The sequence below is a fragment of the Elephas maximus genome, chromosome X (assembly GCF_024166365.1).
Source record: "Elephas maximus indicus isolate mEleMax1 chromosome X, mEleMax1 primary haplotype, whole genome shotgun sequence".
NCBI lineage: Eukaryota > Metazoa > Chordata > Mammalia > Proboscidea > Elephantidae > Elephas > Elephas maximus.
Window position 1 is genome coordinate 115,507,955 of NC_064846.1, and position 25,955 is coordinate 115,533,909.

Here is a 25,955-nt window from a genome sequence, read left to right on the forward strand (position 1 = left end):
TATACAAACTGTACTGTGGACGCGGAAGACTGCCACCTTTCCATGACTCTCTAAAGTGGTCGTGGGCCAATGAACCAGATTGGCATTTATTTTTCAGAAACGAGCAGTTTGTGTGTCTTAGTCTGGGGTGTGCACAATTCTTATTTAAAACTACGAACAGAGACTGAATTAGATCCACATTCTGTCTTCTGAGACAATTTAAAAGGACAGTGTGGGGTTTAACACCATAGAATCTGGTGCCATAGTTCATTTTCCCAGGCCTGTAGTACCAGTCTGGGCGTAGGAATGCTTCCCTAATCATTGTGTATGAACTCAAATTTTAGCTAGACAGAAAAATGGTGGCAGAAGAGCATAGGATAGCATATTTAAGTGAGAGCCCATGGTTTAGATAAAAAAACAAAACCAAACCCTAAAGTCCTAAAGGAAGGAACGGTCATGGGCTGTAGTGATGAGGGAAAGCTTCCTGGAGGTTATGGGACTGGAGTTGGAATTTGAAGTATCAATGAAAGAAAGTGGAAGAGGACACTCCACCAGGGAGGAACTGTATGAGCAAAAGCGTGGTAGAAATGCATGTGGGGAATGAAAAAACTAATTTAACATTGTGACGGGAGAAAAAGGTGGAGCTATAAATTGAAAGCTGCCCAGGATCCTAGCACAGACCTAGGGTTGTTCTCCCTCCCTACTCCTACCCCATATTCCAGCTCCACTGTTAAGGATTCTCCACTTCTTGCTTCTGCCTTGATGAGATGTTCTCCTTTGAGTTTCAGGAGTGTAAGCGGCCCCCTGAAGCCTTTGGCTTTGAGCAGGCTACCCGGGAATACACTCTGCAGAGCTTTGGCGAGATGGCTGACTCCTTTAAAGCTGACTACTTCAACATGCCCGTGCACGTAGGTGATGGAGGGCTGGGGTAGTATTGGGGCTAGGGTTGTAAGTATTGGTGCCTGATGGTCTCAGTCCTCTTGGGACAGTGGGTCCAGGATATGATAGTCCACGGTTATCTGCTACCCCTGTCCCCCCAGATGGTGCCCACAGAACTTGTGGAGAAAGAGTTCTGGCGGCTGGTGAATAGCATTGAAGAAGATGTGACTGTTGAGTATGGGGCTGACATCCATTCCAAAGAATTTGGCAGTGGTTTCCCTGTCAGTGACAGTAAGCGGCACCTAACTCCTGAGGAGGAGGTGAGTGGATGATTTATGGTTATATGTCAGCTGGGTGAGCTTAGGCAACTCATTTAATATATGAAAGACTCCGTATTGCTGTAATGTGGGGATAATTATGCCTGCCTTACATGATTGTGGTGAGATATGAAATGTTGCGTGTAAAGAATGCAGCCTAGGACCTGGTATGTGCCGACATGAGATTGGTTCTTTCACCAAAATGGGAATAATATCTACCTTGCAAATTTGTTGTAAAAATTAAACGAGAAGGTATAGGAAATGTCTGGCAGCATGCCTGGCTGCATTCATAAGAAATGTTCAGGGACTGGGTTTGTATCTGCAGGAAAAAGTGAGGACCCAGGTCTACCTCAAGGGAAAGGTGCCTTTTGGTTTAGAGCAGGATTTTGTTTTGTTTTTTCCAGATGGCGAGGGTCGGGGGTGGGGGGGTTTGGGGCATCTGCTCCGTTACTATTATTTGTTGTTTGTTTATTGTAATTTATTTTATTTTCTTGAAAATATGCACAGCAAAACATGCACCAGTTCAACAGTTTCTACACGTACAGTTCAGTGTCTGATTGCATCCTTCAAGTTGTGCAAACATTCTCACACTCCTTTTCTGAGTTGTCCCTATGAACTGCCCGCTAAGGTTCCTATCTTTCAAGTTGCAGAGCAAGGGTTTTTAATTTGTAGGTATTTTGATGGTAAGTGTACCTGTAACCTCCCTGAAATTGAAGGTAAAATTTTGTGTATACTTTTGGGGAGAGAAAACCTATAATATTTCTTCGGTGTTTCAAAAAGATCTGTGACCTCAGAATTAAGGTTCCTCAGGCTAGCGCAAATAACTTAAGATCTTAGTTCCCTTAGGATGATCCTCATCCCCTTTTTGCAAATACCTGACCTGACAGGAGTATGCTACCAGTGGTTGGAACCTGAATGTTATGCCGGTGTTGGAGCAGTCTGTACTGTGCCACATCAATGCAGATATCTCAGGCATGAAGGTGCCCTGGCTCTATGTGGGCATGGTCTTCTCAGCATTTTGCTGGCATATTGAAGATCACTGGAGTTACTCCATTAACTACCTCCACTGGTAAGAGGGGCCCTGAGGAGCCAGGGAGGCAGTCAGGGCAGGCTCCTTGCATGACCATGGGTGTGACCACTCTATATATCCCCTTTCTGCTTGGGCAGGGGTGAGCCAAAGACCTGGTATGGGGTACCCTCGCTTGCAGCTGAACATTTGGAAGAAGTGATGAAGAAGCTGACACCTGAGCTGTTTGATAGCCAGCCTGACCTCTTGCACCAACTTGTCACCCTCATGAATCCCAACACCCTCATGTCCCATGGTGTGCCGGTGAGTGCCCAGGAAACAGGGACAAGGAGTAGTGTATTAGTTTCCTAGGGCTGTTGTAACACAGTACCACAAATTGGGTGATGTATAAGAACAGAAATTTCTTGCCTCACAGTTCTAGAGGCTAGAAGTCCGAATTTTGAGTGTCATCGGGGCCACGCTCTTTCTAAAGGCTGTAGGGGAAGATCCTTTCTTGTCCCCTAGCTTCTGGTAGTCCCAGGCATACGTTGACTTGCAGCTGCAGCAATTTCTGCTTCTGTTGTCACATGGTGTCCTTCCCTCTGTGTGTCTGTTGGTGTCTCTTCTCTATATAAAGACACCACTCAGTGGATTAGGATCCGCCCTACTCCAGTATGACCTCATGTTAACTGATGACATCTTCAAAGACTCCATTTCCAAACAAGGTCACAATGAAGGTACCAGGGGTTAGGACTTCAGCATATCTCTTTAGGGGACACAATTCAATTCATAACAGGTAGGAATAATTTAGTGCTGTCCTTTGTGGTGATGGTAGTTGTCATTTGGAGTCTTGCCCCATTCTCATTCCCTTTCTGTATTAGTCGGACCGTATGTTTGACCGCTCTAATAATCCTGTTGCCATCAAGTTGATTCCGACTCATGGCGACCCCATGAGTTAAACAGAGTGCAACCGGTCCATAGGGTTTTCTTGGCTGTAATCTTTATGAAAGCAGATTGCCAGGCCTTTCTTCTGTGGTGCCACTGGGTGGGTTCGAATTGCTAACTTTTAGGTTAGTAGTCAAGTACAAACTATTTGTACTACCTAGGAACCTTTGCCACTCTAAAAGATACTCAAAATAATAGTGGCTAGTTACACGGTGTGGTGGTGAGCCCTCTGGGCAATGTGATTGTGGGTAACACCTTAAGGATGGCTTATTATCACATCCACATTCCAACCAGTGGAAGACAGATATAGAAGCGCTAGTTGAATGCCCTTACTTATAAGGGCACACGTCGCTCATCTCCTGTTAGTCAAAACATAGTCACATGGCCACATCCAGCTGCAAGGGAACTGGAAATTTGATTTTTAATCTGGATGGTCATGTAAATTAAAAAAAAAAAAAATTGGAGGTCATGTTATTATGAAAGAAAGCGAGAATGAATATTAGGGGACAACTACCAGTCTCTGTCACACTTGCCATGCTGTTTACCTTCACAGAGCAGTCGGTAGGTCTTTTTACTTATTTAACAGTTCAAAAGTCGAACCCGGAGACCCGGCCTATCCTTCTCTGTGTACTTTTCTCCTACGCTATAAAATGTATGCTGGGTAGACAACCTGGCTTACCCATTGGGTAATTTCTAGTATTGATAAGCATCAGCCAATTTATTTGACATGGATCTTAAAACAGCCTGATCCACAGTCCTGAAGGTGTAGTAATTAGTACGTTCTCCATCTCTGCTTCAAGTGTTACTCTGTGTTACATCTCCCTATTTATTCCCATCTCCCCCCCGGCCTTGGCCACCCTGCCACTTGGTCTAATGCGTGGAATATGGTAGGCAATCAGTAAATATTGAATTTTTATAGCCCTGGACATCCGTATAATAGAGCCTCGACTAGAGCAATATTGTTTTGATGTGTACTACACACCCTGTGAGTACTGATTTTTTTTCTATTGTACACTCGAGTGATGTTTAACTGAGGTTTGGGATATCCTGGGAATTGGACAGGGAGAGGCAACCTACAACAGTTGAGGCAACCCTCCTCCACTCAGAACGGGGATATCCTTTTCCTTCTTTACGCATTTAAGAATTACTAGACTGAAGATGTTGAAATGATCTTGCCTTCCACTTCTGCTGTTTCACAAGTGGACGTTTAGTCTGACCTTTACTCATACTCCTCTTTTCCTGACCTATGTAGCACAGCATCAAAAAAAAAAAAAAAACCAAACCCATTGCTGTGGAGCCGATTCCAACTCACAGCTACCCTATAGGACAGAGTAGAACTGCCCCATAGGGTTTCCGAGGAGTGGCTGGTGGATTCGACCTGCAGACCTTTTGGTTAGCAGCCGAGCTCTTAACCACTGCGCCACCAGGGCTCCTTGCCTGTAATGCCAAGGATAGTTGGAAGAGTAGAAAAGGAATCTCTTAAGGATTTGGGCATCTAAGGTGTCATCATAGTGACCCTATAGGACACAGTAAAACCGCTCCATAGGGTTTGCAAGGAGCGGTAGGTAGATTCGAACTGCCGACTTTTGGTTAGTAGCCGAACGCTTAACCGTTGCGCCACCAGGGCTCCAAGAGAGTCATGGAGCTGTTCACTTCTTACCTTTTTAAAAAATAAACAAAAAACTATCACAGACTTTTAAACACATGCTCTTCTACTTCCACATCATTTCTCCCACTCAGCACACCAGCTTCTCTGGCCAGCTGCTGCTTCATCACCCTGCCCTCTATCTGCCCTGCCCCTTCTATAGGTAGTTGCCAGCATCTCCAGGCTCTTTGGCCTTGGCAGTATCCCCCTAATCCAAGGCATCTGTGATTTTCATGTTCTCATGCTGGCATGCTGCAGTTTAGCCAGCTGGAACTCCCTCAGAGCTATCTTTAACCTCCTCTCTGGGGCCTCCTTTGGTGGGAGGAGGCCATTTCTTTTTATAGGTACATAATATTATTTTTGTTAAAAAGAAACATGACCCCTTTCCATAAAATGGAAAATAGAGACGTTATCCCTATTCCCCCCCACCCTAAACACCTCGTTATGTTTCCCTGTTGCTTTTCTGTGTAAATTTTGACATAGCAGTAATCGGTGTATGAATTTTATAATCTGTTTTGTAAGTTTCATGGCCTGGAACTGCACTGTCCAGTTTGGTAGCCACTAGCCACATAACAGCTACTGAATACTTGAAATGTGACTAGTCCCAACTGAAATGTGCTAAAATCCAGTATACACTGGATTTCCAGATAGTACGAAACAAAGAATGTAAATTGTCTCATTAATAATTTTGTATACCAGTTACACATTGAAATTATAATGTGAATATATTAATTAAAAATGTATTGAAATCAATTCACCTGTTTTTACTTTTCAATATGGCTACTAGAAAATTTAAAATTACATATGTGGCTAACATATTTATATTGGACAGTGTTGATCTAGAATGATTTTTACTTCATTATTATGTAATATTTATAACCATCCTTTTTTAAAAGCAGCTTTACTGCAGTATAATTTACAGACTGTAAAATTCACCCATTTTAAGTGCACAATTCAGTGAATTTCAGTTCGAATCCGCCAGGTGCTCCTTGGATACTCTATGGGGCGGTTCTACTCTGTCCAATAGGGTCGCTATGAGTCGGAATCGACTCGACGGCACTGGGTATGTACTACCATCACCACAATCGTTTTACATTTTCATCACCCCAAAAGTATCCTTCATGCCCATTTGTAGTCATTTGCAGTTCTAACCCTAGTCCCTGGCAGCCACTAATTTGCTATGTCTCTAAATTTTCCTTTTCTGGACATTTCATATAAATGACGTCATATAATATATGTTTTTTTGTGTCTGGCTTCTCTCTGTTAGTTGCAGTCAAGTTGGCGTCTGACTCGTGACGACCCCATTTACAACAGGATTGGACCATTGTGATCTGTAGGGTTTTCTGATTTTGGGAAATAGATCACCAGGCTGTTCTTCTGAGTCTGTCTTAGTCTAGAAGCTCTGCTGAATCCAGTTCTGACAGACAGGGATGGTGGCTGTGCTTGAAGGGCATTGGCCAGGAATCAAACCCAGGTCTCCTGTATGGAAGGCGAGAATTCTACTACTGAACCACTGTTGCCCCCATGTAGATAATAACGACTTCTAAAGTCACACTAATTGTATCATTTAAAAACAAAACCGCAATCCTCGGTTCTTCTCTAACACTAGGATATTGGCATCTTCTTGTAAAGGAGTTACATTTCCAATTGCTAGAAAACTTAAAATAAGCTACGTAATAATTGAGCTAGTTTTCTTGTTGTTATTCTCTCATTTAGAACAATGTTTTTGAGGTTTATCCACATTTTAGCATGTATCAGTATTTCGTTCTTTTTTATGGCTGGATATAGTATTTCATGGTATGAATATACTGTATTTTGTTTATCTGGGCACCAGTTGATGCACATTTCGGTGTTTTTTTTTCCATTTGGCTATTCGTAATTGCCATTTTTAACAGCTGTTGAATGTGAGGCGAGCTTTTCTAAACACCCACATAGAAAACAATAAAGTGACATGGCCAAAATGAGGGGACAGGTTGAGATGAAGAGTCAGGAGCACTAGATTCTACTTCTTGTTCTGTCTGAGGTTTCTCTGGAACTTAGTTTTCACATCATAAAGTTAAGACTGGGACTAGATAATTCTGCAGTATTTCTAGAGCTACTTCTGTATACAAAGCTTCTGGTCAGCACCCTGAAGATACATAAACTAGTATCTGTCTTCAGTGTGTATGCATGGTTGAGTGGAAGACAGAGATGAGTCAATAAGGGGAATAAAGTGTAAGAGGTGCTACAAAAGAACAATAGACTGGGTCACTAAGGAAGGGGCAGTTGGAAAAGTTTTATAGGGGAAGAGTAAGTGTGCTTGTCAGGGATGGGGATTCAAGTAAGGGGCTCTCAGGAGAGGCATGACATGGTCAGATTTGCAGGTTTTAGAAAACCATTCTGGTGGTTGATAACGGAGGCTAGTGCAATAATATAGGCAAGAAATGCTTATGTTGCCTCTAAGTAGGGATAGATTTGAGAAAAATAAAATAGTGGGGGTGGGAGCTGATGTATGACCGAAATAAATGTGGAGATATATTTGTGAATGGGAAGATTCAATATTATTAGAATGTTAATTTTCTACAAATTAATCTAGAATCCTAGCAGAGGAATCATTGAGTTGAAGGGTATAAACATTTTAGGTTCTTGGAATATATTAACACATTTGCCTTCCAGAGAGTAGAATCTATTGATCCCCTTATCAGCAAGGTACTTATTTCACTGTATCTTCACTAGCATTGGAGTCCTGGTGGTGTGGTTAAGAGCTCGGCTGCTAGCCAAAAGGTCGGCAGGTTGAATCTACTAGCCGTTCTTTGGAAACCTATGGGGCAATTCTGCCCTGTCCTATAGGGTCGTTACGAGTCAGAATCGACGCAGTGACAACATGTTTGGTTTTGATTTTCACTAGCATTGAATATTCATCTTAAAAAGCTTTGTGAGATCTCTCAGTAAAAATGGTGACATAAACATACACGTGGCCACTTCTATTCCTTACTGAAACCCCCTTAAAAAAAAAAAAAAATTACAGAGATGGAGAAAATAAGAATCACGGATTTCAAAACAAAAATCTTGAAACTAGAAAACAGGTGAGAAAACTGAATCTTAAACCAGTCTTGGGATATCTGAGCACCAACCTGGTTTACACTGCAGAAACCCCCAAAGGTTCAGGAGTTGATGGCCCTAGGCATTATGGGGGTAAAGATGGATAGGGTTAAAATAAGAATAGGTTCAAGTCTGTATAAGAAACTGAGATCTCTTCCCGTGCTGGGCAGCTGGGAATCTGACCCTCCCTCATTCTAACAAAAGACTGGAGATTTGCTTTTGAAGAAGTTAAAACAGTCTCTAGATTGAGGTCTTCTGCGTACAGTTGAGGATGAAGTTACAGTGCAAATAGCTAGGATTCACCAATGTATGCATAGTGGATGTTGAGCTTCCCAGCCATCTCCCTGCACTTGGGTCTTAGAACACTGGCAGCCACCCCTTTTTCCTAAAGGCAAGAAATTGGTAGTCTTCTCTGGGGGATCTGACTAGTCTGAGGAGAGAATTAGAGTTTCCCAAATTGAATGGCCCAGCCAAATCACCCTGTAGTGAAGCTCACAGTTGACGAGCTTATGTACTCAGAGATTTCATTCAGCTTTTTTCTCTCTCAAATATAAGCAGACAGCCACAGATGAAGAGACAACTGAGGAAAACCTATAAAAGCGAAAGAGAACCAAACAACCAGAAAGAAATCAATTTAGAAAACAGACTAGGCAGGGAGAAGTAAACTTCAAAAGAAAAGGAAAAGAAATCTCAGTACCTTCAGAATAAGCATATGTTGCCAACGTGAAATAAGAAGATACTATTAAAAAGGAACATACTTAGAACCAAAAAGAGCTCTTGGAAATTAAAATTATGATAGCAGAATTGAAAAGCTCAAAAGAAAGTTTAGAAGATAAAAAAAAAAAAAAGGGAAATCCCACAGAAGATGGAATAAAAAGAAATGAACAAAGTTGGAGGATCTGTATAGGAGGTTAAATAATTCAAATGATAGGAGTTCTGGAAAGAATAGAGAAAACTAAGCAGAAGAAATCATTAATGAAATCATTCAAGAAAATTTCCCAGAGCTGAAGGACATAAGTTTCCAGAATCAAAAGAGCCCACCTAATACATGGATGAAAACGCATCCACACCAAAGATATATCTTAGGAATTTTCATAGCAAATACTGAGACCAGAAAAATCCTCAAAGTTTCCTGAGAGAGAAAACATGTTTAATTCAAAGCATTAGGAATCAGAATGGCTTCAGACTTTTCAACAGCAACACTGAAACTAGAAGATGACTTCAAAATGATTTTCAATGTAGAATTCCATATCCAGTCAAATTATCAGTCAAGTGTGAAATAGAAAAGAGAGATTTTCAAAAAAAGCTTCTTCCCATTATTTCTCAGGAAGCTGTTGGAAAAAGCTAGAGCACAACAAAGAAATAGAGGAAAACATGGGATCTAGGGAACAGGTTTGTCCCAGGAGAGTGATGGTCCAGGGAGGGCAGCTGGTCCAGATTGGAAGAGATTAGAAGACTCCCCAAGAGACTGCTACAGAAAGGTGAAAATTGATAGGAAGGAGATTTGGATACTTGTTAGAAAGTTTAGGATTAAACCATTAATACATACATAGAAAAGGAAGCAAATTGAGAAACCGGCTATTTTTAACATAGTCTGAAAAAACTAGTTGCTGTGGAGTGTTTCCTGAGTAGAACTGTGCTCCGTAGGGTTTTCATGGCTGATTTTTTGGAATTAGATCACCAGGCCTTTCTTCTGAGGCACCTGTGGGTGGACTGTAACCTCCAACCTTTTGGTTAACAGCTGCATGCATTAACTCTTTGTACCACCCAGGGACTTCTAACATAGTCTAGAAGTATGTTATTTAGGTAACATGAAGGTGACTACAGAAATAATTGGAAGAGGTGAAACTGATCACCTTTGTTGGGAGAGAATGGCAGGGAGGAGTCGGGGCCTGCTGATTTTGTAATAAACCTTGTAGAACCATTTGATTCTTGACACTGTGTATATGACTGATAAAAACAAATATTAGTGAAAAAAGTTGCCAGTTTAATGAGAAAACCAAAAAACCAAACCCATTGCCGTCGAGTTGATTCTGACTCATAGTGACCCTATGGGACAGGGTAGAACTACCCCATAGGGTTTCCAGGGAGGGCCTGGTGGATTTGAACTGCCGACCTTTTGGTTAGCAGCTGTAGCTTTTAACTACTATGCCACCAGGGTTTCCAGTTTAATGAGAAGTGGTATTTTTATAAAAATTACTGAGGAAGTTGAAATATTTTGGTATGTACACTTGCTACTTTTGACCCTCAAATCTTACTGTCATCTGAAATACAAATCAGAAACTTGTGAGCAAAGACCATAGTCCTTTAAGTGTTGGAAGATTTGAGATTCTGTTGTCAGACTGTATGTGTTCCTGAGGCTTTCCTTTGTCTCTTTAAGGACCCTGCGCTTAAATCAGGTTTATGCAGGCTGTGAAAAACGTCTGTCTCACCAACTTTGGCTTTTCCTCCTCAGGTTGTCCGCACAAACCAGTGTGCAGGAGAATTTGTTATCACCTTCCCCCGTGCTTACCACAGTGGCTTCAACCAAGGCTACAACTTTGCTGAGGCTGTCAACTTTTGCACTGCTGACTGGGTGAGTTTGGAATGTTGGTGGACTGGCAAGCAGAAACAGGAGTGTTACGGTGCAGCTGAGGCTCCACGGCCTCCAGACTTGGCCACACTCAACCTTGAACCTGTCCACAGCTGCCTGCTGGGCGCCAGTGCATTGAGCACTACCGCCGGCTCCGCAGATACTGCGTCTTCTCCCATGAGGAGCTCATCTGCAAGATGGCTGCCTGCCCAGAGAAGCTGGACCTGAACCTGGCAGCAGCTGTGCATAAGGAGATGTTCATCATGGTGCAAGAAGAGCGGCGTCTACGAAAGGCCCTGCTGGAGAAGGTGGGTCATGGGGCGAGCACCCTGGGTCAGGTACTCTAGCGTGGGGGCGGCGGGGGGAGACATGGGTGGTGGGGAGGAAGAAGCAGCACCAAGAAGTAGAAGATGTAGATTGTACTCTTAGGATGTAGTGAAAAGAACTGGATGCATCTGGGTTGAAAACTGCATACCATTCTCTGCTCTACCATTAACCAACAGCCTTAGGCAAGTTTGTTTACCTCACTGTCAGTTTCCCCATCTGAAAAATGAGGATTATAATAATGCTTATCTTTTTGGATAGATGAGTGAATTAAAGGTAATGTTTGTTAAGTAAGTGGCCAACGGTAGGTGCTAGTGTAGCTGCTATTCATCATTATTTACGTAACCCAACAAGACAGACTAGCATATGAAATCCCCACCGATGATTAGCTGGGCACCTTTTCAAGTTACTTAACCATTCATCATCTCGCTTTCCCACTCTGTAAAATGGGAATAAGTACCTAACTTGCAAGGTGGTTGTAAAGCTTGAGCAAGGTGGTTTATGCCAGAGCATCTATTACTATACTTGCAGTGTAGCTGCTGCTATGATTATTGATATTAATACATGAAGAAAATGATTGAAATGTGGAATATTAGGAAATGCCATTTTAATTCATTCAAATGGCTCAACAATTCAAACTAGGGTAATATTACCAAGTAGAAGGAGGTGCTACTATAATAGATTTCTCATAAACATATGTCAGTTGTGTGTGTAGATGAGTGAGGGCTGCTGCAGTTATAAAGTCCACTTAAGTCATTTCCACCTTTCTCTTAAAGCTCTGTGCTTGCCCAGTTAGGGAGTCAACTTAGTGAGAGTACTCCATAAGATTACAGAGCAATGCTGGTCTTTCCTGCCTGTTTGGGTAATACTTATTTTAAAGCTCATTTATAACTCTACCATGAGCATGGGCTGTAAGGAGAATTGCAGCTACAGGAAGTGTTGGAAGTTTGGGGCCTCTCAGTCTGTGGTGTTAGTTGATGAGGTGCTGGGCTTTTCCAGGCATCATTTTCTCTCTCTCTCTAACGGATTAGCTCTCTAAGAGCCGTTTAGCACTGTTCTTAAATGGTGACTCTGTGGCTGTTGCAGGCTGTGGAAAGGAACCAGAGCTAGGTGGGGGGACTTGATGTTCTGGTGGCGCAGTGGTTAAGCAAACCAAAAGGTTGGCAGTACAAACCAGCCGCTCCTCGGGAGAAAAATGTGGTAGTCTGCTTCTGCAAAGATTTATGTCCTTGGAAATCCTATGGGGTGGTTCTACTCTGTTCTGCAGGGTTGCTATGAGTCTGAATCGACTCAGTGGCAGTGGGTTTGGTTTTTTGGTTTTATCCTGACATTCAGAATTTTTTACACTTGGCCCTTGCCTTATCTTAGAGGAGGGTTTGGGATCCTCCCTAATATTGAAATTCTATAAAAGATTGTGTTTGAGTACTTTTCTGGGGAGAGGGCTCATAGTTTGCATCCAATTATCAGAGGAGTCCATGATCCAAAATAAAAAAAGAAAGAGCATTGTCTGGCTTTGGAGACAGAATTGACTGCAGTCAAATTCCTACTTTGGGTAAGTTACTGACTCTTAAGATTTGGTTTCCTCCTTAGTAAAATGAGATAGGCATATGAAATAGGTAATCCTTATCTGAAACAGTAAATATTTGTTGAACTCTTATTCTAAGTGCTAAGATACTTTTCTAAGTCCTTACTTGCTTTATCTTTGTTAATCGTCATGACAACCCAATGAGGGCTGCTACTGTTGTCTCCATTTTACAAGATAAGGAAACGGAAACTGAGAAAGGTTTAAATAATTTACTGAAGATTACACAGCTAATAAGTGGCAGAGCTGAAGTTTTAATGTGCAGTGGACTCTTCATATCTTATGTGGGTATTTTTTAAATTACCTTTGTTGTTGTTGAGAAGTATACACAGCAAAACATAAACACCAACTCAGCAGTTCCCACATGTACAATTCAGTGACATCGATTACATTCATTGAGTCGTGCAACCATTCTCACTCCTTTTCCAAGTGGTTCTCATGGCAAAGGAGGCAGTTGTTCATGGAGACAGTGAGCCACACATTCCATTTCCTCCTCCTATTCTTGCTCTCCTTCTTTCTCTGTTGCTGTAGGCAAATAGAGACCAGTTGTGCCTTGGATGACTGCTTGCAAGCTTTTAAGACCTCAGGCCCTACACAACAAACTAGGGGGTAGAAGAGAAGCATTGAACAAGTTATTAGGACAGTTAACTGGGGTGTCCCATGAAACCATGACCCTAACCCACCAAACGAAGGAACCAAATCCCATGAGGTGTTTGGTTGTACCTAAGCAGCCTCAGTTGCTATTCTTTTTTGTTTTTTGTCGTTGTAAATATATCACACAACTTTTGTTAATTCAACTTTTTATAGGTATTCAGCATATTGACAGCAATTACATTAATCAGTTACGTAGGCCTACCCTTACTGTATGCAATTTTTCCATTACCATAAACCGAAACTCAGTATTCCATAAGAAATAACACCCCCCCCCTTTTCCCCTCCCTCCCTCCCTTTGTAACTACTAATAATTTTTGGCCTCAGTACATTTGCCTGTCCTTGTCTTTTTATATAAGTAAGGTTGTAGGGGATAGGTTTTAGACAAGTCAGTACATGAGACAAAATTGTTATAGTCAAAATTTCCTTTTAAAATCCCTAAAATTGCCCATATAGCATTGTATTGTCTTGAAATTACTCCAGCACAGCCAGCTTTTCCTCCATTTTTGGAACAGATTGCTTTTTCTTCATCTGAGCAACAGATGCCATCATTGGCTTAGTTGTTCAGCATCATTGGGAAAAGCTTATATCTTTAAAGACTAGATGGAAGCACATACAGTTGAATTTTTATGTTAGATAGGTGTATGCAGTGTCTCTTGTCTAGTAAATAACCATTACAGCATCTGGAACACAGTGGGCACTGAATAACTGGAAGCTAACATGGTTGTTTTTTTTTTTTTAACATGGTTACTCAGCATGTGCCCTCCACACTAGCCAGGCCTATCTCTTGGCCACTCCCACACATTGCTGACTCTCCATGCCTTGGTCCACCATTTTCCTTGCTTTTTCTTGCCCAAAAGGTCCTTTCTGCTTATCTGAATCTTACCTGATTTTCCTTTCTCTATAAAATTCTCCTTGCCTCAGCACAAACTGATCTTGTCCTTCTTCATCTGATCCCCCCAGCTTTGAGAGTCTGAACTTTACAGAGGCAGGTATGCCCTGTGGGGTTTGGTCTTCCCCACAGCCATCAGCAGAGGTTGTAGTCTAAAGTGGGGCTCAGTGGTGGCTGAGATGGGGTTTCCATAACCCTGTTCTCCTCCTGTATAATGTATGTCGGTTGAACACTCCCAGGGCATCACGGAGGCTGAACGAGAGGCTTTTGAGCTGCTCCCAGATGATGAGCGCCAGTGCATCAAGTGCAAGACCACTTGTTTCTTATCAGCCCTGGCCTGCTATGACTGCCCAGATGGCCTCGTCTGCCTTTCCCACATCAATGACCTCTGCAAGTGCTCTAGTAGCCGGCAGTACCTGCGGTGAGCATGGGACCCACCTGGAGGAAGTGGGGCAAAGAGGAGGATGCAGAATTAGGCCAGATGTGCTCTTCCGTTTCCTCTTCCTCTAGGTATCGGTATACCTTAGATGAACTGCCTGCCATGCTCCATAAGCTGAAGGTTCGGGCTGAGTCCTTTGACACCTGGGCCAACAAAGTGCGAGTGGCTCTGGAGGTGGAGGATGGGCGGAAGCGCAGTGAGTGATGGGGGGACGGAGGGACTCCACAGGCAAGTTCTAGTCCCTTTTCTCCTGTATTCCCAAACTCCCTTCTTGCCTTTCCTCAATACTGCCTACTCCTTGCTGCTCTCATTCTCTTTCCAGGCCTTGAAGAGCTGAGAGCACTAGAGTCTGAGGCCCGTGAGCGAAGATTTCCTAACAGTGAGCTGCTACAACGACTGAAGAACTGCCTGAGTGAAGCAGAGGCTTGCGTGTCCCGGGCTCTGGGACTGGTCAGCGGCCAGGAAGCTGGGTATGGCAGCATGAGATGTTGGGGCAGAGATAGCCTGCTGAGTATTTAGCATCTTGGAAAAGTGCTACAAGAGGTGGACTGTGAGCACCATTAGGTACACTGGAAATCAGCAGGAAGCTGACACAAGCACTGGAGTGTAAGGTGGTGGCCTGGAAGGTATTGGGGAAGACAAGGAGACTAGGCAACATAGAATGGAGAGGAGAGCCTCAGTGATAAGATACCTAAAAATGTTTATTTTTATCAGTACCTAGAGGAGATTGGAGGAGATTTGAGGGACAGGCAGGGAGAAGTTGTGCAAGGTTTAGGGGCAAGGACACAGAAGCATAAACTTGATCATAGCGACACAGCTTTAGAGTTCTAAGCAGAGGATGGATTGAAAAGTCAAGCTTGTTATCAGTTAATTTCCAAGGCCTCCCCACCTCCCCCCAAATATATTCTCTCTTGATTCTTTTCCCTCAAATCTTAATTTAATGCTCATTATCTTAAAACCCTCCCTCTATTGGGGCAGCTGGGAGAACTCTGAGGTATGAGAAATCGAGGCAGGCTTGTGTGGTGAAGAAAAGTGTTGGGTCTTAGCAAAAGAGATTGGGGAAGAGACTCAATTTGGACCTGAAATCCCATATGTGAAACTCTGTAGCCCCTACAGGGTGGCTGGTCTACAAATGACCCTGGCTGAGCTCCGGACCTTTCTGGACCAGATGAACAACCTGCCTTGTGCCATGCACCAGATTGGGGATGTCAAGGTGAGGAGGGGTGGGTTTGGAGTGCTGCTGAGGGATCCGGGGGGTGGGGAGGGGAGCTAAGCAGCAGGGCTCTCTTAGCTCCTTAAATAGCTTAGTATTTGGCCAAGACAGGGTGCACATGTGAAAAAATAATGAAAGGTATGAGGCAGAGCATCTAGTGACTGCCTCTTAGAAATGGGATTTGAGGGGTAGGTGGCAAGGGTATGAATACAGGATGCAGAGTTAAGGGAATGTTAACTCTGTTAGGAGAAGAGATGGGGGAAGAGACTGGATATGAACCTGAAACCCCATATGTGAAAGTTGAGGGAGGAGAAGGAAGTGAAAATGGTGTGTGGGGGGCCTGCAAGTTGTGAAGTTTACAAAGGTAGGGGAGAAGTGGGATGGAGATGGCAGTGGGCACTAGTATGAACATAAAAGGTTTGTGAGAAGACTAAGCATAGCATTTTTGGGCAGAGGCTCTCTTGGTGCTATACATCAGAATCCTCTGGGGAGTTAAAGCACAGATTCCTAACCAACCCTTATTAAGAATCTCTAGAAGGGGGGCCCAGGAAACTGCATTTTTAACAAGTTCCTCAGGGTATTCTAATGGGCAGTCAGTTTTGGGAACCACTGTTTTAGGGCATGGAGGAGGAAAGCCCAGCCCAAGGTAGGCTCTCTTTTCCAAAAAGACTGGAGGGTAAGAAGGTAGGTGAGACAAGGCTATCTGGTGGTGGGACCTCTGAGCGAGCCCAGCTGAGGGGTTTGTTTTTCTGTATCTTGGTAGGGTTTTCTGGAACAGGTGGAAGCATACCAAACTGAAGCCTGTGAGGCCTTGGCCTCACTGCCCTCTAGTCCAGGGCTGCTGCAGTCCCTGTTGGAGAGGGGGCAGAGGCTGGGGGTAGAGGTACCTGAGACCCAGCAGCTCCAAAGGCAGGTGGAACAAGCGCGATGGCTGGATGAGGTGAAACGCACGCTGGCCCCCTCAGCCCGAAGGGGCACCCTGGCTGTCATGCGGGGACTGTTGGTTGCGGGCGCCAGTGTAGCCCCTAGCCCTGCTGTGGATAAGGCCCGGGCTGAGTTGCAGGAGCTGCTGACCATAGCTGAACGCTGGGAGGAGAAGGCCCATCTCTGTCTGGAGGCCAGGTAGGTTGAGCCTCTTCCCTTCCCTTCCCTACTCCATCCTTTAACGTACAGTGGAGAACCCGAAGATGATTCCCATGGGTAACCTTGGGGACTAGACTCCTGCGTTGATGTATTGACTCTCCTGCCCTCTTTTTCCCTATCTTGGTAGAGATGCAGAGGTGGACAGATAGGGATTTATAGAGGACTAGCCTTACTGGCTGACATGTACACATTCAGGCAGATAGATCTCTGTAGAAAGACACCACACACGGGGCAGGCTGACAGACTGGTGGATAGGCAGAGGTGCAGGAGTTATGGCAGAAGGATGAAGTTGGGTGCATGCAATCTGGGACAGAGACTGGCAGCCACACATAGGCAGAATACAAGCAAGTAAGCCCAAGTGTCAGCAGGAATAACAGGCACCCCAGGAGCCCATGCAGTTAGATCTGGTGGCCAGGTTTCAGCTTCTGGTTAGGCAAACCACCCCCAGACCGAGTCTCTTTTTTTTCCCCCTACCTTTAGGCAGAAGCATCCACCGGCCACTCTGGAGGCCATAATCCGTGAGGCAGAAAACATCCCTGTTCACCTGCCCAACATCCAGGCTCTCAAGGAGGCTCTTGCTAAGGCCCGGGCCTGGATTGCTGATGTGGATGAGATCCAAGTGAGGACCCTGTCCTCTCCCCCCGCCGAGGCCTTCAGTCCAGCTGGGAAGAGATGACACATATGTTGGGTTATACTGGGTTGGGTTGGTTAGAGAGGAAAAGGGCATGATACATAAAAAAGAAGTACAAATGTGCCTGGTGGGCAGTGTGAAGAGGGTTTGGGAAGCTGGCTTGAGGGAGGAGGGGAGGAGAGGAGCTGGTGAGGATGAGAATGGTTGGGGCAGGGAGGCAGGTGATGGAGGAGTGGAGCTAGGCAGGGGCTATTGGCATGGAGGAGGATAGAAGAGGCGCAAAGCATAACAGAATAACTAATCTGGTAGTCCTGGAGACTGACTGGATATTTTGGAGCTGAACTCATGAATGTAGTAGGAGTTTGGGGAGAGGGGCAGGTAGGTGTTCCCTTCCTTAGGATGATCCCTCTTTTTTTCTGCCTCAAGACTGTGAATCCAGTCCAACTTCCCAGTAAGAGTAAGTATTAGTGGATGTTGGCAAGTTGAACTGAGCTTTCTCTTGCCCCTGTTCCCAGAATGGTGACCACTATCCCTGCTTGGATGACTTGGAAGGCCTGGTGGCTGTGGGCCGGGACTTACCCGTGGGGCTGGAGGAGCTGAGACAGCTAGAGCTGCAGGTACTGACAGCGCACTCGTGGAGGGAGAAGGCCTCCAAGACCTTCCTCAAGAAGAATTCTTGCTACACGCTGCTGGAGGTGAGGCCTAGGACCCTGACCCACAGCCTCACCTGCCCCTGGCCTGGCTGTTGTGAGGTGACTCATATGAGAACACAGGTTTTTTGAGGGGTCTGGAGAGGGGAGGGGAGCCCTGGTGCCATAGTGGTTAAGAGCTTGGCTGCTAACCAAAAGGTTGGCAGTTTGAATCCACCAGACGCTCCTTGGAAACTCTGGGGGGTAATTCTACTCTGTCCTGTAGGGTCACTGAGAGTCAGAAATGACTTGATGGCAATGGGTTTTTTTTTTTTGGCGGGGGGTGGGCAGGGTAGATAGAGGTAAGGGCGTGGAGGGTAGGGGATGCCAGTTCATTCCCTCTCTTTCTGCCTGCCTCAGGTTCTTTGCCCATGTGCAGACGCTGGCTCAGACAGCACCAAACGAAGCCGGTGGATGGAGAAGGAGTTGGGGTTGTACAAATCTGACACAGAGCTGCTGGGGCTGTCTGCGCAGGACCTCAGGGACCCAGGCTCTGTGGTAAGGAGCTTGGGCATAGCTGGAGAGAAATTGGGTTCTCGGTGTCTCCCTGCAATGACTGATGCTTGGTGATTATGATAGCGTGTCTGAGCTGGGTGACCATGGGTGACCACTTGCCCCCTGAGCCTCAGTTTTCCCGGTTTGGGAGTGAGTTAAAGGGGTGAGAGAAGGGAGAGGACTGGGTGGTAACCTGATCTCCCCCTGCCCTGGGCATGGCAGATTGTGGCCTTCAAGGAGGGGGAACAGAAGGAGAAGGAGGGTATCCTGCAGCTGCGTCGCACCAACTCAGCCAAGCCCAGTCCACTGTCATCGTCGACCACAGCTTCCTCTGCAACCTCCATCTGTGTGTGTGGGCAGGTGCCGGCTGGGGTGGGAGCTCTGCAGTGTGACCTATGTCAGGACTGGTTCCATGGGCGATGTGTATCGGTGCCGCGCCTCCTCAGCTCCCCGAGGTCCAGTCCCATCTCATCCCCACTACTGGCCTGGTGGGAGTGGGACACCAAATTCCTGTGTCCACTGTGCATGCGCTCACGGCGCCCACGCCTAGAGACCATCCTGGCACTGCTAGTAGCCCTGCAGAGACTGCCTGTGCGGCTGCCTGAGGGTGAAGCTCTACAGTGCCTCACAGAGAGGGCCATCAGCTGGCAAGGCCGTGCCAGGCAGGCTCTGGCCTCTGAGGATGTGACTGCCTTGTTGAGACGGCTGGCTGAGCTTCATCAGTTGGTGCAAGCTGAACCCAGGCTGGAGGAACCCCCTACCTATCCTTCAGTTCCTGCTTCTGACCCTCTCAGAGAGGGCAGCGGCAAGGATATGCCTAAGGTGAGCTGCCTGCTCAGCACTTGTCCTCAGATCCTTATCTCCTAGCCCCTACCCTTGTTTAGGCTCCAGCCCTATCCCTGTCCTTCAATTTTCAGTCTCCTTTGACCCTGCCTCCCTGCCATTCTGCATCTGAACCCAGGCCGGAGGAACCCCCCACCTACCCTTCAGTCCCTGCCTCTGACCCTCTCAGAGAGGGCAGTGGCAAGGATATGCCTAAGGTGAGCTGCCAGCCCAGTACTTGTCCTCAGATCCCTATCCCCTAGCCCCTACCCCTGTTTAGGAGGCTCCAGTCCTGTCCCTGTCTTCCAGCATTCAGTCTCCCTTGACCCTGCCTCCCTGCCATTCTGTATCCTGTCCAGATCTCCAGATGATGCTCCCTGCTGGCAGCCTGAGTCTCCATCCTCCTTCAGGAGGTGGAAGGTCCCAAGTTTGGAGTTGGGGAGGAAGAATAGGGTCTGTTTCTTCGGTTCAGTTGGGAGGAACCCTGGTGGCACAGTGGTTAAGCACTCAACTGCCAACCAAAAGGTGGCTCTTCAAACCCACAAGCTGCTCCATGGGAAAAAGATGTGGCAGTCTGCTTCCGTGAAGGTCACAGCCTTGGAAACCCTGTGAGGCAGTTCTACTCTGTCCTGTAGGGTTGCTATGAGTCGGATTCGACTTGACGGCAGTGGGTTGGGTTTTCAGTTCAGTTACCCCTACCCATTCTTGCTCCCGTTGGCAGGTCCAGGGGTTGCTAGAAAACGGAGACAGTGTGACCAGTCCTGAGAAGGTAGCCCTGGGGGAGGGCTCAGGTAAGAGAGGTAGGTCTGGGTGTGGGTATACTGTTGACTGGATGTCATCAGAGTGACCCATGTGATCCTCTGCTCTGTCATGGTGGTTGGGGTAAGACCAGGGCTGCCTCTAACCCAGCCTGTCCCCACAACCTTCCAGACTTGGAGTTGCTGTCCTCGCTGTTACCACAGTTGACTGGGCCCATGTTGGAGCTGCCTGAGGCAACCCGGGCCCCCCTGGAAGAGCTCATGATGGAGGGGGACCTGCTTGAGGTGACTCTGGATGAGAACCACAGCATCTGGCAGCTTCTGCAGGCTGGGAAGCCTCCTGACTTGGAGCGGATCCGCACACTTTTGGAGGTGAGGAAAGGGGTCATGGGTATGGCCAGGGGTCAGGCCAACTGGGCAGGAAACCCAGGCCTGACCAGTGGCCCACAATCCCTTTCTGCCTATCTCTGATTACAGCTGGAGAAGGCAGAGCATCATGGGAGTCGGGCACGGGGCCGGGCCCTGGAGAAGCGGCGGCGGAGGAAGGTGGATCGGGGTGGGGAGGGTGATGACCCAGCCCGAGAGGAGCTAGAGCCAAAGAGGGTACGGAGCTCAGGGCCAGAGGCTGAGGAGGCCCAGGAGGAAGAAGAGCTGGAGGAGGAGACTGGGGGTGAGGGTCCCATCCCTCCCCTCCCCACCACTGGCAGCCCCATCCCCCAGGAGAACCAGAATGGCTTGGAGCCGGGGCTAGCGGCCAGTTCAGGCTTCTCTGCCACTTTCTCCACTCTGACTCCCCAGCTGCATATGGCCTGCTCACAACAGCCGCCTCAGCAACAGTTGTGACAGTGGCTGAGCCTAGAACAGACCCCCCCTTGGCCTCAAGGATCCTTTCTCTGACCATCAAGCCTGCTTCTTGGGAGGTGGGCAGGTGGGCTGGGAGGATGGCCACTCCCCCAGCCTACCACCGAAGTCCTTTGACTTTCGTATTCTGACTCCAAGGTATCGTTCAGACCTCAGCTCCTGGGGGCCGGCCCCTGGAGTCCCCCTCCCTGGTAGCCTCTAACCAGCATTCCCAGACACCTGAGGCAGATCAATGGATGGGTAGGTGGGCAGGGTGGGTGGCAGAGGCCGTGCCAGCACCATTCCAGAGACAGGGCCAGTGCATATGCAAGCTGGGGAATCTCCTCTCCCTTCTCTTCCCTGGTTCCAGCCCTGGCCGGCTATGTTACACTAACCTTGCTTCCCTCTTTCTCTTCCCTCCCCCATTCTCTTCCCTCTCCCTTCTCCTCCCTTCCCCTGACTGTTCCACCCAGGAGGAGGAAACTTCACATAGCTGTGCTCACAGTTTTTTTTTATTTTAAATAAATTTGGTTGAGGAGTTGAACATAACAGGGCTCCCTGTAATCTGAAGAAAGCTTTTGGTGCTTGTCCTCACAACCACCTCAGCCCTCCCTCCCGGTCTTCCCCTGTCTCCTTTCCTCCTCCTGGGTTCATGTTGTAATAAAAGAAGATTGTTGGTGTGTAATTAATTTGTTCAAAAGAAAAAAAGCAAAAGAAGCTTGGTTTCAACTGAAGCCTATGTTAATTTTATTTTATTATTTTCCTCTTGTTAGAAATAAACCCTTAGCAACATTTTTTGGAAACACGTTTCTGAAGTGCATTTCTCTTAGAAGGGGGAGAACAGTGCCTCCATCACCTGTCAGTAGAGCAGCTGTAGTGCTGGCAGGAGCACTAAGGCTGAAGCCAGGGTGCTCGGGGATCTGAATTGAGTTCCACCAGGTTCTCTCTTAACGTTGGACCCCAACCTTTCACCCCCAAGCCAGTTTTCCCCAACTCCCAACAGACAGACCTTGGCACCTCTCATCTAAAGTCCTGCAACAGTTTCCTCCAACTTCATGCCCTCCATTTCATCCTCATCAAGGTGCCAGAGGGATTTTTTTTTTCCCACAGCTTTATTGAGGTATAATTTGCATACTGTAAAACTCACCTGTTTTGAATGTACAATTCAGTGATTCTGAGGATATTTCTAAAATGCAGATATGATCATGTTACTCTGCTTGAAACCTAAGATGCTTCATTGCCCTTGATATATATAAAGATACATATACTTAATCGTTGTAGGAATGTTTTACTGTCCAACCCATATGCCACGTTCAGGGATCCTCCCCGCATTATTTTCTCCACTCTAAAGAGTTCTTTCTGCCCCTGCTGAAGGGAGACTAAAGCCAAAATGCTTGTGCTCACTTTTTTTAATGAAAAACAGCTTTATTGAGATAAAGTTCACATATCATACAAGTCACTGTACAGTTCAGTGGCTTTTAGTATATTCAGAGTTTTGCAACCATATTTTTAATTTTAGAATATTTTCATCACCCTAAAAAGAAACTGTACCTCTTAGGCATTGTCCCCCAAGCCTCCGAGCCCTAGAGAACCACTATCTACTTTCTGTGTCTATGGATTTGCCTATTCTGGACATTGGTATTAATGGAATCATATAATATGTGGTCCTTTGTGACAGGCTTCTTCCGCTTAGCATAATGGTTTCAAGTGCTGAGTTCACTTTTAAATGTACATATTAATGGTCTCATAGCAGTTGGACAGAGTCCCTGCTACACCCCAAAGTCCTTAAAACGAGGATGTTGGACTGTATCAGGGACCGTCACTTGAAATGGTTTACATATCTTAACGGGGGTTTGCATGTGTATCCTTTTCTGGCAGGAAGCGTAACCAACTTGCATCACGTTCATAAAGGGATCTTAGACCCTCCTTTGTGGTCCTGAGTGTTCTGTGTTCAGAGTCTGCCCATGATGGAATGATACAGTGGAGGAAGTGGGAGTATTGAAGCCCTGGTAAAAGCCAGCCAGCTTCACATCATGCCCAGCTCTTCAAGGGTTTCCCTCCTTCAAGGGACTGCATGGAGAAGTTAAAAGCCAAGCTCTGATCTCTAGCCCTGGAGCTCAGCACTCCCTATTTTTTTCTTCCTCTTCTGAATTTTCAGTGGGTTCATTTTGCTCCGCTCCGCACCCCCCGCGAAGATTTCCATTTGATAGAAATCTAGTGATGTGTGAGAAAACCCACGCTTTGTTTGGTAGAAGGTCTGGCCCAGCCTTGCCTCACCCAGTCTTCCTGTTAAGGGTCACTGGGGCTATACAACGGGAGGCAGGGGTCTGTGGACAGCGCTATCCTGGGCTCAACTTAACCCCAGGCCCCAGTCCAAGGGAAAAACTTAATCTTTTTTCTGCCCACCTATCTGGAATTGATCATGAAAAGGGGGATGGAGGAGAAGACATCAGAAGAGACTGGGGCCTGGGAGCTGGAAGAAGCAGGGACTCAACCTCAGCACTTCACTACTGATCTCTACCCCAAGGCAATCAGCCACCGGAACTGGCCAGAGTTGGGGGAAGAGATGGTGCCCAAAATCTTCAGGCTTGAGAACTACTAGGGTTGGAGTAGGGGTCCTCCAAGGTATGGGCCCACCTCTCACCAGTTTCCAGACAGCCTTTCCCATTTAGGTGCCTTCTTGCCCCATCCTCACACTTTCTGCCCGTGTCACAGCAGATGTAGCATCCCATGAGCTTTGCAGGAAAGGTCCTAGCCCCCATCCTGCAAGACCCAGGTCAATCTCACCTCTTCCAGAAAGTTTATTTCCAGATCTGTTCCCTTTCCCTGTGTACTTCCCTAGAAAGGGAGGAGTGATTGGCTCAGGGGGTGCACCAGAGGCATAGAGGTTGAGGGAATGATTGGGGAAGCAAAGGGTGTCTTGTTATTTCAATGTCATTTTCTGCTGTTGGGGCACTACCTTGGTGCTGCATCCTCCCAGAGGTTACCACATCCTTTCAGGGTGTCAACTGGGTCCACAGGTGACAAGGGGATGTGGAGAAGCATCACTTCTAAGGACTTTTTCCTCATGCCCACCTGACCTCCCTAGTGCCTCCACTATGCCTTGCATGGTGTCTGAAATACTCTAGGGTTAATGGGTCTGTCTCTCCCACTCCCAAGCTCCTGGAGGAAGTGGCCAGGCCAGAGTCTTCTCTGTCCACACTTGTAGGCCAGGGCACAATCTGGGCTTGGAAGGAGGGGAGACAGGAGTAGCAGTTGAGGCCTCACCCTGCATGTGAACTCTTACTTTGCATTTCATAAAAACTCACTGATACAGATTATCACCCCATGGGGGTAGGGTTTCAGGTTCATGGGTCCCTGAAGGAGCGGACACTAACCATGCTTCCCAGGAAGTCCTGAAATTGTGATGGGAGAAGAGAGGTTGGGAGGCAGAGAGGGCTCTTTACCCTGGGGCACTCACATTCCAGGTAAGGGAGCACCCCCTCAAAACGGACCCCTAGAAAAACAGACCTGGCCCAGCATATCAGCCTGGCGGAACTGGGATTTCCACTAAGTCTCTGTGAACCTCAGACCTGCAAGAAGCACAGGCAAGAAAAGCAAGTACATAGCCAGAATAAGTGTCTATTCCAGTGAAGACAAATCACTGCCCTCTGTATGACAGAAAGACTCCAAAGTAATCAGCCTGCCACCAGGAAATAGTTACAGTGTTGATCTCTGCTGTTGGCAGGTTGGGAACTCAGCAGTGGCTATAGCACTTTGGCCTTGCTGAGCTTATGCAGAACCTCCATGCTGGCCTATATTAGCTATGTATTGCCGCATAACAAATTACCCCAAAACGTAGTGGCTTAATATTTATCTTACAGTTTCTGTGAGTCAGGAATACAGGTACGACATAGCTGGGTCTTCTACTTCAGGGCCTTTCACAGACTGCAGTTGTCAGCTGGGCTGCAGTTATCTCAAGGCTTGACTGGAGAAGGATCTCCTTCCAAGCTCACTGATGGTTGTTGCCAAGATTCAGTTCCTTACATGCTTTTGGGCTGAGGACCTCAGTTTCTTGCTGGCTGTTGGCCGGAGGATACCTTCAGGTTCCTCACCATGTGAGCCTTTCCATAGGCAGCTTACAACATGGCAGCTGGCTTCATCAGAGCAATCAAGTGAGATGAGAGAACAGACAAGATGGAAGTCACAGTCTTTATAACCTAATCTCAAAAGTAACATCTTACCACTTTTGCTATATTCCATTTATTAGACTAAATCCCTGGGTCCAGGCTGTTCTCAAGGACAGGAGATTACACAAGGGTGTGAATACCAGGAAACAGATCATTGGGGGCCATCTTGGAGACTGACTACTACAGTTCATCCTACAGCCGCTAAAACATCCCTTCCACATGCAAATACATTCATTCTTTCCCAAGTTCTCTAAAAGTCTCATCCCATTACAGCATTTAAATCAAGTACATATGTGAATGAGGCTCCTTGCATGTACTCCTTAAGTATGTCTCCTTGAGTACAATTTTTCTCCATCTGTAGGATTTGTGAACTTAAAGAGACAAGTCATCTGCCCCCAATGCACCTAACACACAGTGGTAGGCTAGGCATAGGATAACTGCTGCAGACATTCCAGTTCAAAAAGGAGCAAAATGGGAGACACAAAGTAATCACAAGTCTGTAGCAATTCTGAAATCCAGCTGGGTAAATGGAAGTTCCTTGATTAAGTTTCAAGGACTGGGAATAATTCTCTGTGGCTATTGGTTCACTCTGGCCTCTTGGTTCCATTTTCTATATCTTCTTTCCTTTTTCTTGAAAGGCAGTAGATGTTTGCAGCTGAGTAGTTTTCTCAGCCTGCTTCCTGATAGTAGAATTTTGAGCTTGCTTCCTGATAGAATTTTGGGGGCCTATAGGGTCGCTATGAGTCGGAACCGACTCGATGCTAATGGGTTTTGGTTAATAGCCTCTTTGGAACCCTGGTGGTGCAGCGGTTAAGCATTTGGCTGCTAACTAAAAGGTCGGCAGTTCAAACCCATCTGCAGCTCTCTGGGAGAAAGATATGGC

General features: G+C 46.3%; 1 protein-coding gene across 11 annotated transcripts in view; it reads left to right on the forward strand.

Annotated features, from left to right (window-relative positions):
* KDM5C (lysine demethylase 5C) overlaps nucleotides 1–22,046 on the forward strand; it is a 33,526-nt gene extending 11,480 nt beyond the window's left edge. For 2 of the 11 annotated variants that reach the window (XM_049871878.1, XM_049871879.1), the window contains 18 exons: nucleotides 768–887; nucleotides 1,020–1,178; nucleotides 2,063–2,244; nucleotides 2,343–2,505; nucleotides 10,308–10,427; nucleotides 10,538–10,732; nucleotides 14,113–14,294; nucleotides 14,384–14,508; nucleotides 14,635–14,782; nucleotides 15,420–15,525; nucleotides 16,289–16,647; nucleotides 17,149–17,287; nucleotides 17,815–17,994; nucleotides 18,349–18,486; nucleotides 18,706–19,305; nucleotides 20,027–20,096; nucleotides 20,236–20,435; nucleotides 20,541–22,042. In XM_049871878.1, the coding sequence (XP_049727835.1) occupies nucleotides 768–887; nucleotides 1,020–1,178; nucleotides 2,063–2,244; nucleotides 2,343–2,505; nucleotides 10,308–10,427; nucleotides 10,538–10,732; nucleotides 14,113–14,294; nucleotides 14,384–14,508; nucleotides 14,635–14,782; nucleotides 15,420–15,525; nucleotides 16,289–16,647; nucleotides 17,149–17,287; nucleotides 17,815–17,994; nucleotides 18,349–18,486; nucleotides 18,706–19,305; nucleotides 20,027–20,096; nucleotides 20,236–20,435; nucleotides 20,541–20,906 (3,552 nt within the window). In that variant the 3' untranslated portion in view covers nucleotides 20,907–22,042. Of the gene's footprint in view, nucleotides 1–767; nucleotides 888–1,019; nucleotides 1,179–2,062; nucleotides 2,245–2,342; nucleotides 2,506–10,307; nucleotides 10,428–10,537; nucleotides 10,733–14,112; nucleotides 14,295–14,383; nucleotides 14,509–14,634; nucleotides 14,783–15,419; nucleotides 15,526–16,288; nucleotides 16,648–17,148; nucleotides 17,288–17,814; nucleotides 17,995–18,348; nucleotides 18,487–18,705; nucleotides 19,306–19,400; nucleotides 19,524–20,026; nucleotides 20,106–20,235; nucleotides 20,436–20,540 lie in introns of all 11 variants that reach the window. The other 9 variants (XM_049871875.1, XM_049871872.1, XM_049871871.1 and 6 more) reach the window with 9 other exon arrangements.
* Nucleotides 22,047–25,955: the final 3,909 nt, after the last annotated feature.